This window comes from Scyliorhinus canicula, chromosome 20 (assembly GCF_902713615.1).
Source record: "Scyliorhinus canicula chromosome 20, sScyCan1.1, whole genome shotgun sequence".
Lineage (NCBI taxonomy): Eukaryota > Metazoa > Chordata > Chondrichthyes > Carcharhiniformes > Scyliorhinidae > Scyliorhinus > Scyliorhinus canicula.
Genome location: NC_052165.1, coordinates 57,220,855 through 57,235,996, shown reverse-complemented (window position 1 = coordinate 57,235,996; position 15,142 = coordinate 57,220,855). Strand labels below are relative to the sequence as shown.

The 15,142-nt window shown below is 43.1% G+C and overlaps 1 protein-coding gene across 2 annotated transcripts in view; it reads right to left on the bottom strand.

The window, feature by feature from the left end:
* atxn10 (ataxin 10) overlaps positions 1-15,142 on the bottom strand; it is a 281,641-nt gene that overhangs the window by 15,076 nt on the left and 251,423 nt on the right. Inside the window, exon 11 of one of the 2 annotated variants that reach the window (XM_038780461.1) lies at positions 7,317-8,169. The exons of the other annotated variant lie outside the window; for it this stretch is intronic. Within the exon in view, the coding sequence (XP_038636389.1) occupies positions 8,126-8,169 (44 nt within the window). The 3' untranslated portion in view covers positions 7,317-8,125. Of the gene's footprint in view, positions 1-7,316; positions 8,170-15,142 lie in introns of those variants that run through there. 2 annotated transcript variants of the gene reach the window in all.

The window sequence follows — 15,142 nt, the reverse complement described above, 5'->3', positions numbered from 1 at the left end:
AAGTCACTGATGCACTCCTCATGTGGAGGAAGCACATCAACTTCCTACCGGATATGGCTGCTCAGTCAGAGACATGATTTTTGCATTCTTAACAGGCTTTTTCTCGGTTATATAAACTAGTTATTCAACTAGATTTTGCTAATTCACTAAAGATTTAATCCAGTAGGTGTTACGCTGCATGCTGCACAATATTGCGCAGCGGTGAGGCCTACAACCAGAAGGGAAGTAGTCTGGCCCTGAACTGCAACATCTGAGGAGGAGGATGATAAGGAAGATGAGGAGGAAGAAGATGCCTCTGTCGAGTCTCAGGGATCTGACACAGAGGAGGAGGAGAACGAAGGCAACAATGGCAGAGCAGCTGAGAGGCATGCCTTTGTAACTATGACAAAATCTTTGCAGAAGCATTCAAAACCAAAACAGATTCACCTGAAATCTCACATCAGGCTTCCATATAATAAAACCCTTTACATGGAAGCCACACTTCTTCAGGGGAATGCCCATCCTTGACAGGAGAGAAAGATATGTGAACCGTTACATGAACTTGTGTGTGTGTTCAGCTACTTACCTTCCCAGAATGCAGCAGGTTGTGGAATCGTTTCCTGCACTGGATCCATGATATTCTATGTTTGCCTGTGGCATTAACCTTTGCTGAGATCTCTTGTGCATGCCTCTTTGTGGCTGCAGGAAAGTTGTGATGGGCAACTGTCTACAAGGTCTCTCTCCACCTCTGCAGCTCCACCATCAGAATCTAGAGGTACTGGTTGCTAACACATCCCACCCCTTCTGGACACTGTGTTTGGTGCGACATACAAACCTAAACCAAAAAGGATTGTGAGACATGCAGCTTACAATGCTCTCAAATATATTTGCACTAAACATGTTCTCTATCTTTTCAATGAGTACTGTTGGGAATCGCAAAATGGATCTGCACGGCAGCCTGGATTTTGCTGCTGCCACTTGCAGATGGCATGTTGTGCTCCTGACTACGAACCACCCTACTTATTCCCTGGCTTACTCTCTCTGAGTCACACTGTTATGCCATGCCAGCATGGCACTTAGTCAAGAGTCAATTGAATGGGTGCATCCTGACAGATCGGTGGCAAGAAGGCAGATGGATGGACAAAGGACTGTAGAAATTGTATTGTGGATCAGATATCCCCTGAGTTAATGCAGAAGTAAACTGCGTTAATGCAGAATCTCGTTAGCAGCAAGTAGTGCCAAAATGTTGCCACTCCCATAGTAGTGTCTTGTGGCGCCCCTCCATGCTTTAAGTGGATCAGCCTATTTCCTTACTGAGTAGGCTGCAGCAGTGACTATTTTTTCCTATGGAAAGTCCATGATGGACTATCTGTTCCAAGGTCGCAACCAGTTGGACAACTACTGGAGAATTGATATTCACCCGACTGCTCAATGACATCGCCTCCAAGGCACAGTTGCAACATGATCTACTACCTTCGTCACAAATGGACCTCCTTACTGTCCTTTGCTTTACTGACAACCAAGTCGCCCAAACCATGCTAGGTATGTCTCCGCCACTCCCCCACTTCTGGCAGCTGCAGGCCCCACCCCCATTGCACAGCTCCCCATAACAAAAATTAATTATCTGAAGCACTTTCTCTTGAGGGTGTGGAACTGGAAGGGGGAAAATTCAGATTCAAGTGTAAATTGGCAGGCTAAGAGGTAATTGATAAATTCAAACATTTAAGGTCAACAATTTCCTTGAGTATGTAAGTCAGCTGTTGAATGAGGTCAGAGAGGAAATGCATTTAACATTATCATTAGGGAGGACAGCACGGTTGTGCAGTGGTTAGCACTGCAGTCTCACGGCGCCGAGGTCCCAGGTTCGATCCCAGCTCTGGGTCACTGTCCGTGTGTAGTTTGCACATTCTCCCTGTGGTTGCGTGGGTTTCGCCCCCACAACCCCAAGATGTGCAAGGTAGGTGGATTGAACACGCTAAGTTGCCGCGTAATTGGAAAAAATAAATTGGGTACTCTAAATTTATTGAAAAAAACATTATCATTAGGGATTGATTCTGCTGGGCTGGACAAGGTGGCTTATATCTGGACAGCGAACATAATTTCCCCACTGTCTGCCGTGGTGGAGGTATTGTTAGAGGTTTGTTCCCCGTCGGAAACATCTGACGTTTGGGCCTCCACGTCAGAATCTGTATTAACATCCTCTCTCATCTCTGTATCCTGTCCTCCTTGGAGCAATGCTCCTGATTCTAGGGGAGTCAGAGTAGACTGGGCAGTAATTGTTTTTTCCCCCCAAGGAGCTCCGTGCACCTCGTGTCCTGTCCTGATGTGATCAACGTGTTTTTCATGATGCGACCCTATGCCTGAATCTGGTACGATACTGGCCCTGTCTGGCTTAGAACTGTTCCTGAGATTCACTGCACGCCTCTGCGGAGTTCTTAATGTGGACTGCGTCGCCTGGTACAAACAGTCTGGTCCACTTATGTCCGTCTGGGCAATGCCCTAGCTGCGGCGTACGTTCTTGCCAATATCTGGGAATTGCAAAACTGAGCTGGGTCCGGAGCCGCCGGCCCATTAATAATTCTGCCAGTGCTACCCCGGTTGTGAAATGCGGCATGGTTCGGTAACAGAACAAGAATCTGGCGAATCGAGTGTCCATTGATCCCAAAGTTTGTTTTTTCAGCCCTCCCTTGAAGGTTTGCACCACTCTTTCTGCCAGCCCATTCAAGCCAGGTGAAAGCGATGTGCCGTACCGCATTTGCCTTCATAATTCCCGTAATTTCCTCGCGGATAAAGGGCGTCCCATTGTCAGTGACCAATACCTCTGGAATACTGTGCATGCTGAATTTTTCAATGGCCGCCTTGGAGGTAGTCAACGACATCCTGTGGACTTTGAGCCATTTCAAGTATCAAGAACATAGATCCGAGGAAAGGATCCCCCACAGCAGGATGCCATCTTCAATACTTCGGATATTTTGATCAAAAAAGCCTGTAACTCTTTGGATAGCTTCCGATGCTGGCCACCGTACAGTACTATATGGCAGAGGTTGGACAGTATAGGATCCATCTGCGTCCCGCTCGTATCTTGGACAGCGTAGCCGGCATCGTGTCCATAAAATGTAGCATGGCCACTACTTCATCAGACCTGGGAGGTGGTGGAGGGCACATTGGCAATGGCAGTCTACTTCATGCATCTGCGTTCATGATTTGAATACCTGTCAATGCTTGAATGGATAATCATGTGGTGCCAGTAATAGGACCATCACTGCATCCTTCTGGAGGCGAAGACTGGGTCTTTGAAAAGTCCCAGTCGCACCTTTTTCGTTTTTCATTTCATTTCATTTTTTCAGCTTGTGGTCCACAAAGCTCGTGAACCGACGACCATACATGCCTTTTTTTTTAGTAAGGCTTGTGAGGGGGGAGTGGGTCCCAGCATAGTTGCGAGGCCAGGAATGAACTTCCCATAGTCTGTCATTAACCAAAGGATGAAAGCAGTTCAGTTGTATTCTCTAGTGTAGGAGATTGTTGAATAGCCCACATCTGAAAAGGGGCAGAGAACCTCGGCCAAATTGCTCAAGTGTTCTTGTTCTGATGTCCCAGTGACTAAAACGTTGTCAAGATGAACTGCCACACGTGGCATTCCTCGCAATATATTGATTCTGGAAAATTGCACAAGCCGACGATATTCCAGCCTAGTATATTCAGAAATGTCCCTGTAAGTATTGATAGTGACATATTGCTACGATTCAGGGTCCACTTCGAGCTGCAGGTGTGCATGGCTCATGTCAAGCTTCATGATGAATGACTGCCAGCCAGTTTTGCGTACAACTATTTGATACATGACATTGGGTATCTTGCCAGCTTGGAAACTCTATTTACCGTCAGCATGTAGATGCCACAGAGTTTAACTATTTTGGTCAGCTTAAGTACGGAAACCACTACCCAATCAACAAACTGTGCTGGCCTGATACCCCCGAGGCTCTCTAGCCAGCTTAATTCAGCATCAATTTTTGCCAATAGCACATAAAGAACCAGGTGGTTCACTCGTATATGGGGCCAACCTCACCTGTGTCCTGCAGATTCAGTTGTTGTGTCCCCGTTTTTATTTTATCAAATGTTTCCCTTCTAAATGCCAAAACTGCAGCATCCATGTCTAGTTCCATCTCTAAAGGGTGACCGTTGACTCATACAGTGATCCTGAAGGGGTAATTCTGGTTGTCGTGATGTAATTTAATTGCATGCATTCCTCATCCTGTTGGTCGATGTGAAAGGTAGGGGTGCTGGGTTGGCACCTGCTTCTGTTGAGGCGGCGGGGTTGCTGACTACTTTAGGATTTGCGTTCCTGGCGATTTCTCCGTCTGCATGTCCCACATTGTCTGGGCTCCCCTTCTACCGACTCGGGGGGTGACGACAAGAATGGCTGCCTCGGTCCTAGATTTATAGGTTGGGCTTCAACAGTATTCGGTCCTGGAGTGGGGGGTGCCACACGCTGGGAGGGGGAGTGGCCTACATTTCTTGGAGTTCTTGCATTTCCTTTTCCGCACTCTCTCTCAAGCAAATTCTGCACGGCCTGTTGAAGGTCTAAAGATGACCTGGCCAACAACTTTCTTTAGGTTCCATATTATTAACGCCACAGACCAGTTGGTCACGTTGCATCTCAGAGAGCGAATTGCCACACTCACAAACTTTGGCTAGTTTTGTCAATCATGTTAAGAACTCAGTCATGGACTCTCCTGGGATCTTTTCAGCAATGTCAAAACAGTATCTATGCACAATGACGGACCGCCTGGGGTGATAATGCTGTGCGACCCTAGGATCACCAGCTCTTCCAAGAACTTGGTGTCTGGGGCTGCTGGATACGTCAGGATCTTTGTTACCCCATAGATGTTAGATGTGGGCTCCACAGGCAGTTAAAAGGATTACTGTCAGTCGGTTTTCATAGTTGATAGTATTTTCCCAAAAAAGTTCATGCTTATGCTCGGCTTAGGGCATCCAATCCTTGATGCCTGCATCGAATTTGCCCAGTCTTCCAAATAGCAGCCTTGTGAGGGGAAGAAAGATTCCAACCTGAGTCTAGTGGTGCAGAGGAGGCGGTTGTTTGACCGACGGTCAACAGCATCGACTGTAGCTCCACTTTTATTCTCATCGCCAGTTTAGTGACCACAGGTGAGTCCGAAGTGAGTGGATAAAGAGAAACTAATTTTATTTCAAAGTAATAATATGTACAATTCTCTTCAGACTCAGCCAGTTCTGAGGTGTCAGTTCCAAATTGACTTTTATATCAATGTCTATTACCCTGATCATGGGCTTCCCACGTCTCAGTGGAGGAGCTCTTACTCAACAAGGCTCACGGGGAGTCTAATTCCTCTAACTCTATAGTCTTGTGCGGGTTATAACCATTTGAAACAAGAATATCCAGTTATTTACCTATATTTAAGAGGAACAATTTCAACCCAGTTGACCATAGATCATTCAGCATATTAATTTTAAATATTATTTTTCTTGCCATGTGGACAGTATTCACAAATCTGCACTTATTGCCCAGTCCTCTGAGAAGAGGAAGGTGGATATTGTCCTACAACCTACAATTAGTTCAAAGCCAGCCAATAAGGTAGATTGTAAGTCATTGTTGGAAATGGGCAAAAAGTAAATTTAACACACATTAGAATTACATTTCTTTATTCAAGTTGTGATAAATATTAGGAATAATCTATTATCAGGGTAGTAGAAGGAAAATAGTATAGGATTGCTTAATGCGAAACACAAGTTGGAAGAGCTATGTTGTGTTTTAATGTGCTTTTGCTACCCAATGCTTTTCGATTAATAAGCAAACTCATTTCGTGTTCACAATTTTACATATCCAAGTCTATCAAATGGGAGTCAAAACAGATTTCAAGATTTCCAGTAACATTTGAGAGATGGTATGAAAATCATATTTTAAATAGTGGAATTTTATTGTCTAATATTTTTAATGGCCCATCATTGATGAATCCCACAAAGATATGCTGGCTTTGAAAGTAATTGTAGATTTTTATACAGATGCTTATTTATGAACTTCATCCAACTGGTTCAGAATATCTGTGACATCATTGATGACTTGAATAACTTATTGAAAATAAATAATCAATTATGTCTTTGTACATGCATATCTTCTGCCTATTAGTAACTTGCTTGTTTCATTAGTGTAGTTTATAGGAGCTCTGTACATCAATTTATGTTGTTGTAACAATGGTGAAAGAATAGTAACATAATACAAACAAAATTGTGAGACTAATATAGTTCACTGTAAGAGTTACATCAGGATGAAAATACAGAATTAAGGTGCCCAAATTCCTCTCGAAGCTGAATCCCCAATACTGGAGAGCAAAATTGTAAACCCAACATGAAAGACCTTGATTGTTCTTTTTAAACTTACTACCATCATAGTCATTTGTCCAGTCACCCAATGTTCTGATAACATAAATCATACAAACACAGTTGAATAAGCTGGTCAAATGATGTCATCCATTAGTGACAGACAGTCTGAAAAACCACTAACACAACAATATCATGTGCACTGAATAATCCAGTAGACCATAAAGAACAGTCATCCATCTGTTTGCATTGCATAAATGTGGTAAACCATAAGGCCCAACAATATTGCACAGTCAAGTAAGCAACTGGACGAGATGTGTTCATTTTGTACAGTGCACTAAATCTGGCAAAATCACAGCCACTCTGAAATGACCAACAAATCATACAACTTAATCTGATTTATCATCACTTCCTCTCCAGCCAGAAAATCTACATCTCAGTGGCAAGATCTAGTTGGTCTCAACAGATTAACCACTAAATCACAAATAACATGGCCTATTGAAGAGCACATAATCTGAAAAACACATTTTCCAATACTGCAAACAAGATTAAACATAAGTTGCAGTCATCCAATTTCGCGAACATAGCTTGTGGGTTAGCATTAGCCAGATCTGTTCCATAATGAAAGATTTTGCTTGCTTCATCAGAATATAACAAATGCTGGACCATTTTTTTTATCAAGAGAGAAATATAGTAAGACATTGATTCCTTTCACTTATGCATTTTTGGGAAACAGCATGAAGGGTGAAGAGCCTCAAGTGACTGATTTTGTTCCTTTTAGTTTTGAGTCTAGCAAACAGTTCCTGCCCACAACTGTACATCCTATGACTGCTTTGAATTTCTATATTATCATTAAATATTGTAACTCTTTTTGTGAGTGCTTTCAATGAGAAAATCTAACAGGAACATGGTAATAATTCACTGACATAATTTGTTCGTGAACCATTCAAATCACTAAAATGATTTTTGAAACAATATTCCACCTCGCATGCCCAAAATGTTTATTAAACTAAATTACACACGCAAAATATTGTATATTTTATAATAACACAATTACATTTATCCATCACATTTTCTTTCATGCATTTATTTACTTTCATTAAAGTTTATACTTAAAGGCCTCAGCCTAGCTCAAAAGCCTGGGTTTGGATTTGAATTCAATATGCATGGTTTTCCGGGGTGAATCAGTAGTATCAATACTGTGAAGCTCAATGGTGAGGCTCTAATTACGTTGGTTTGATTCTACTTCAAAACTATTTGAAGGAAAGGTAGAAGGAACTTTTCCAAAGCTTCATTAGGTAAGTGTGTGCATATGTGTATTTTTTAAAGCAGAGAATCATTCTAATCATTGACAGCAATAGAGGGGTATGGAGACAGAGAGAAGGCGAGAGAGCAAAAGAGATGGAACTTGACAAACACACATCCAAGAACTGATCACAAAACATCAATTTGAATGTTTGCAAATATTTCTCAGAAGTTACAAACCAGTTCTACTATCAATAGGATATCACCACCCAGCATAGTCAGGACAATGCCCTCCCCGTCTTGGTTGATAGAACTTTCATGTCCTTAACACAAAAAATGTGCAGAGACATACAAGCCAAAGGATGTTTTCTTGGTAAAATCTTTAAAGAGTAAAAGTTCAGGGAATATATTTCAGCAGGTAGATCCAAGATGCAGCATTGGGTATCAGGTCATGGTGCAGGGCATGGCAGGATTGAATTCCGCAGGGTTTTAGATCAGTAGTTATTGAAGGTGGAAGACATTTCCTTCTTGCAGTTCTTTACATTCCCCGTCACTTGAATCCCAGCTTTCTTCTCCAGTAAAGAACCCTCTGCACTGCAAATTGCATTTAGTTAAAAATAATTCCCCAAAATTATTTTTTAAGGCTTAACAGCTTTTATCATACAAAACATGGAAATTGCACAAACATATATTTTCTAAGGGGGTTGAACGGATAACATCTATAAACTGGCACGGTGTTTGCAATACGCAATTAACATGTGCCCATTGATTACAATACAGGCGGCCTGCCAACTTTGTGCTGTCTATTATTTAAATGATCTCGACATCCAGCCAGCACTAACTTTGATCACTGCCTGTGCAAATCAGCAGGGGATCAATATGGTGGGTAGCTAGCACCGTTTAAAGCTAGTCTGCATTGTTTAAAGAGGACATGGATTGCAACTGGAGCAGATGCTGGTTGGAGAGAATTTGACCTGAGACCAAGGAATGGCACAAATGGGGAGAATGCGGACTCAGGAGGTTTTCTGATGCAGCACTGGATATTTCAGAGGAGGGGCAAATAACAGAGATGTATTTGTATTTGTGGAGGTGGGTGACAGCAGGGCTACCAGACCTAAGATCAAAAAGGCAGCTGGAGGAAATAGCTGTTGAGTTCAATGTCAGGAGTCAAGCACTGAGAGTCTGGATGCACTGATGCAAGAAGTTCAATGACCTTACATGAGTGGTCAAGGTCAGTGAATGCATTGTCAAATAAAAAAGACTTACATTTGTTCAGTCTTTCATGATTACAGGACATTGTCAACTGTTTTAAAGTCAATTAATTACTTTGGCATTTAATCACTCTGGTAATGAAGGAAATATTGCAGCTAATTTGTGCACAGCAAGCTTCAAAAATAGCAATATAATAATGACCAGATCATTTGTTTTTGTGCTGTTAATTGAGGGATAAATATTGGCCAGGACACTGATAACTCCCATTCTTCTTCACAATAGCAAAATGGGGTGTTTTGTATCCACCTGAAAGGGCAGAATGTCAGTTTTACATCATAGAATTTACAGTGTAGAAGGAGGTCATTCGGCCCATCGAGTCTGCACCGGCCCTTGGAAAGAGCACCCTACGTAAGCCCACGCCTCCACCCTATCTCCGTAACCCCACCTAACCTTTTTGGACACTAATGGGAAATTTATCACGGCCAATCCACCCAACCTGCACATCTTTGGACCGTGGGAGGAAACCGGAGCACCCGGAGGAAACCCACGCAGGGAGAACATGCAGACTCCGCACAGACAGTGACCCAAGCCGAGAAACGGACCAAAGACCCTGGAGCTGTGAAACAACTGTGCTAACCACTGTGCTGCTGTACTGCCCAATCATTTAAAAAAATGCCCAACCCTACCAGCTGAATCAATAGCCTCAGCCGCTGCTCAAATTGCAGCACCCCTAACTCACTGACCAATAATCCCGATCAATCAAGCTTCATGTCTAACTTTTATAAACTTCACCTCATCTTCACAGACTTAGCAGTGCTGCAAGCCTTCGACCCAAATCTCAGAGATTTCACACATTGCTGGCTGTTCAACCATGGCAGTCACATGAACCAAACAAGCAGCATGACTCTCACTGGCTCGCTTCCCTCCCTCTTGCAGGACAATGTGGGCAACTAACTTGGAGAAACTAACTGGAGCTAAGTGAAGGGGGACAGGCTTTGTGGAGGAGATCGGGCTGGTTATTATTCTGACGGCCATTGTTGAGGTTATGGCAAGTTGAAATCACCATGGTCTCAGCTGGGTGAGGGAGGGTTGTGGGAGGGAGGAGGTGGGTATCTCAGCACCCGGGGGTCTTCCATGCCACCCCCTGGATACTGTTCCCGTTCCAGGGGCAACCCCATTCTGCTCTACTGGCCAGTCATAACTCCCACTGACCACAGAGGCCTCTGGCGGTGCAGCTTAAGACTATTGCTAATTGGGAATTGGCAATCGTCGTTAAGTGAGCACTTCACACTCCCAAGTGGATTCCTGTGGGTAGGCGTGCCATGTAGCATGTGGGAGTTATTGCCAAGCATCCCAATCAAACCATGATGCCTGGACACTGCGCCTGAACACTGCAGGAAGCAACCCCACAGATGTGCACCCAGGAGCTGGGCCCCAGCACCGGGGACATTTCAGCGAGGGTGGGCAAGTACATCGGGGATGCAACCAGCGCCCGGTCCAGGTAGCGTTACGTGCGTGTGTCTGGGGTACAGGGTGTGGGGTCTGGTGAGCAGGGGCCCCTGCTGCGGCCGGAGGTGCGTGGGGAAGGCATGCTGGATGGCAGGGGGTGTGGAGGGCCTCGGCAATGCCCACCAGAGACTGGGACATGCCTCATCAAGGTCCACCTGATACTGGTTCACAATTCTGAGCGACTGGGACATGTTGTCAAGGCGCTCAGCCATGGTCGTTACCGACATCCCCAGCTGAATCTCACAGCTGCATTCAAGCGTCTGCCTCAGGGTAAACCTGGTCCAGAGGCTCAGCATCTGACTGGGACCCAACTGGGTCCTGGATCCAGCAAACCTCCAACTGCTGTCTTTTTGAGCGTTCCAGCCTTCACCTAAGGTGTATGAGCAACTGTTTGGTGCTCACCAGAATGTGCCCCAGAAGCCAAACCAGTACCAAGGTGTCTGACTCTGCACTGGTGGAGAGTGGTGATGACATCTGTGCCGTGAGTACGGTGATCTTCTCGGAGCTCCCCACCCCACCCTTGAGGTGTTCTCAAGATAGTTTTGGAGGGGGGGGGGGGGGGGGGGGGAGGAGAGCTCAGATGGTTCGGCACCGTCGGATGAGGAGAATGGACATGTAGTCAGTGGGAGGGATGGGTTCATCAGTGGCCCCCGGTCAGGCTCCGTGTGGAGTTTACACATTCTCCCTATGTCTACTTGGGTCTCACCCCCACAACCCAAAGATGTGCAGGGTCGGTGGATTGGCCACACTAAATTGCCTCTTAATTGGAAAAAAACATTTCTCCTGTCTCCAGCTGTAATGGACCCACATTTGTCCTTGCTAATCTTTTCCTTTTCATAAACCTAAAGATGCTTTTAGAGTCCACCTTCATGTTAGCTTGAAAAGAATATTCTCTTTTCCCTTTATCAGTTATTTTGGTTATCCTTTGGTGGATTCCAAATTGCTACCAATTCTCAGGCAACTGTCCTTTTTCTGGTAATCTTATAATCCACTTCCTTTGATCTAATGCTAACTTATTTTTTAAGTCATGGTTGATTCACCTTTCCTGTTGGTATTTTGAGTCTTACAGAAATGTGGATTTGTTATAGATCATGTAATACTTTTTTTAAAGATACTAGTCATTGGCTGTTTCTCATCAAATTTTTTAATGTATTTTTCCAATCCACCAGAGCCACATTGCCCCTCAGACCTTCATAATTTCCTTTGTTCCTTCATTGAACATCACATGGTTGATTGCAGCCAACCCCCTGCCCCCCTTTCGCTCCCTCTTTTCCCTCCATCTTTCTCTTTCATCCTCTTTCAGATCAATCTCACTACCATCATACTCTCACCACCTTCATTCTCCTTTGCTCTTCTCACTTCCTATTGCTTGCCCACTCCAAAATCTTGGCCAAATTCTATTCCCTCACCCTTGAACCGAGCTTGAGCTGAATCAATACTGTGCTGGCTCTGGATCGCTTGAGCCACAGATTTAAAATATCTCAGTCTATCTCCATATTTACCTACAAGATCTTACAAGGATCATCTGGACATAAAGTAGAATTTAGTTTAACTTCTAATGCACAACAGGCATCTGAATTAACTAATTTCAACTACAGTTTGTATCCCATTTCTCCAAAGAAAGGTTTTCTTTTTGAGGATTTTATCTCACATACACTAAGACATTCGCAACTGGCCAATGTTCATTATTTTAATAATTATTTTTTTCAGCTAAATTTCCAACAGTTTATATCTATTCAGATCATATGCAGTCACTTCCTAATCTGCAACAATCAAATTAGAATCAACCACATAGCGAACTTTGGTTCAGTGGTTCAAAATGCAATTAGACATTAGTTAAATCCTTTTCTTCCTCCAGTCTTTGTTTACTGACTACAGACAGCAGCACAATTGCAGAATGCTGGTAAAGTACGGCTCACCTTTTCAGAAGTGTAAATCACATTGATGCTTTTGTTGTGTAACGATCCCTGTTCAATAACATGATTATTACTGTACGAACTTATTCAGTTTGAGTCAATTACCCTTCAGAGGCACTTCACAATTTGTAAAGGCAACCTCGGGTCAGCAACTCAAGAAATCAGTTCTGGTATTTGGACAGAAAGATATCTCATGAAGATACGGTTGGCTATCTGTTCCTGCTAGCTACAAACTTTAACTGATGTGTCTGAGTATGCAGGTCCATTCAATAGAAGAGTACATAATTGTTTTTATTCAACGAACGTGAATTATATTTGAATGCTGTAATCAATAGAAGGTGATAAAAACTTCAGCCTATCTTAGGCTTCACAATTTTTAAAGATGCAACATACATATACTATGTATCTTTCTCCTATCAAATGCTGAACACTGCCAATACTGTGTTATGTCAATCCCCATTGCAATGCTCCAGCGAAGCCTGTAAGGCATGTTACAGCCCTCAGATCTCAACAGTGAGTTCAACAACTTTAGTCTGCGAGCTTTTCCCTTCCATTTTGACCCCTTTTTAAAATTCCAAGTTTTTATTTGTCCCAACCCAACCCCAGTTCTCCCTGCTGCCAGGCCATCTGTCACTTGTTCTTAAGTTCTGCTTTCACTGGACACTGACTTTTGTTCTTCCATTAGCATATTCTGTTATCTTACCTTTATGTCACTATCAGCACCTTCCATAGTCATTCACAGTGCCATGAACACATCCTCTGTCTTGTACTCTAACATGTTTATTGCAATCGCTCCTAGTTCCGACCTATCACTGACCTACGTTTCTCCACCCGCTCCACCTCCCCTTATAAAGTATATAATCCATCACGTTTCTCCCTATCTTTCATTCTGAAGAAGAGTCATACGGATTCAAAACTTTCGCTTTGTTTCTCTCCATAGATGCTGTCAGACCGGTTGAGTTTTTAGAGCATTTTCTCTTTTTATTTATATTAGTTTTCGCAACTGTTGGATAAGCAGCCAACTACAGAATAAGCACAGCAGGATGAGAGAGATTACTACTTGGCAACTATTGTGAAAATACAAGACAAGCACAGCAGGATGAGAGAGATTATTACTTGGCAACTATTGTGAAAATACAAGGCAAGCAGAAATAAATACAAAATGGCATGCAAAATCTCTGGCTGGAGAGCTACCATTAACATGAATCGACAGGACAAAGATTTGGTGACTCACTACAAGCAAGATACTTTGATGCGGGGTAGTGGTGATTAATATGGAACAGCCTAGAGGAAACCATGTGAAAAAAGGACCAGCAATGGACTAAGAGCAAATTAATTGAAAAATAAGAGAATCCAGAAAAGAGTCTTAATTCGGAGAATAAATTATTAAAAAAACAGGCTTGCATCACAAAGCAAAACATAATAGAGACAAGTTACAAGCAGAGAGTACAACAAGAATGCTCTTCATCGGGCAATGCCAGTTTAGTTTGTCCTCTACATAATTTATCCCTTTGTTTTCAATCCTTCTGATCTTAAGATGCTTTGTGATTGATGGGATTACTCACATTTCTTAACAAAAACTAAATTTCTGTTAGCAGCCAGTACCCTAGAAGGCACTAGCACAGATGTGATTTAGCCATTCCTCAGTAAAGGTTTCAATAACACAAATCATAGTATTAAATACAGCAAAACCAAATACAATACACTGCTTCCAATTTACACCAGCTTCGCCTCCCTCCAACACACCATTTGATTCAACATCCAAATCATTAACAAGGGCTGATTTCAATTTACTATTAAGTAATAGCGGCATGGTAGCACAGTGGTTAGCACTGTTGCTTCACAGAGCCAGGGACCTGGGTTCGATTCCCGGCTTGGGTCACTGTACGTACGGAGTCTGTACGTTCTCCCCATGTCTGCGTGGGTTTCCTCCGGGTGCTTCGGTTTTCTACCACAGTCCAAAGATTAGGCTAGGTGGATTGGCCATGCTGAATTGCTCCTAGTGTCCAAAAAGGTTAGGTGGGGTTACTGGCTTATGGGGATAGGGTGGAGGTGTGGGCTTAGGTCGGGTGCTCTTTCCAAGTGCCGGTGCACACTCAATGGGCTGAATGGCCTCCTTCTGCACTGTAGATTCTATGATTCTATGAATAGCACATCAAAAATGGATGTGTCATTTGAGAATTTATATTTCTCCTGCTGCTTCCAAGTCTTCGTCCCTAACACACACTTCACTATCTCATCACCATGAAAATAGGGGTCCATATTTACAGGCTACTCTGTAATGGAGTTACACAGTCAAGCATGATCCTTTCCTCAGATTCATCAACTCGCTTTTTCAGCAGAAAGGGGAACCATGACAACCCTCCTCTTCCAAATCCAGGTACTCCACAGGTATTTAATAGCACCTCTGCCTCATATGTCAGACAATTCCAACATTTCATTCAGTTTGTTTCAGATTTCCAGCAACTGCAATATTTTGCTTTTGTATTAGCACCCACACATACTTCATTGTTTTGTAATTGCCAACAAACTAAAACTGGCAACAGTGACAAAATCTAGAAGACTAGGCTAAAGAAGGTAACTCCATCATGATGCTTTAATTTCACTTGGCAGGAATTGCAACTTGTCTTGAAAAGTCTGTCGGCAGCACTTTGATACCAACCATATCACAGTACAAGCTGCTTCGATCTGAACTACAAAGGAAGCCAAGTGCCTTTCCATGTTGTACAGGTCCAATAGTTTACTTTAATAAATCTCTTTTCCATCTATTGTCTCGACATTTTCCATGCTAAATTCCAAATGTAATGATGCCTTTCCACATACAGTTGTTTTCAGACATCTCAATTTGGCTGTACTTCCTTTCAACAAATTATACCTTTTGGTCAGCACTGCCCTCACCTTTAATTAAACCATAGAATCAAAACAATTCT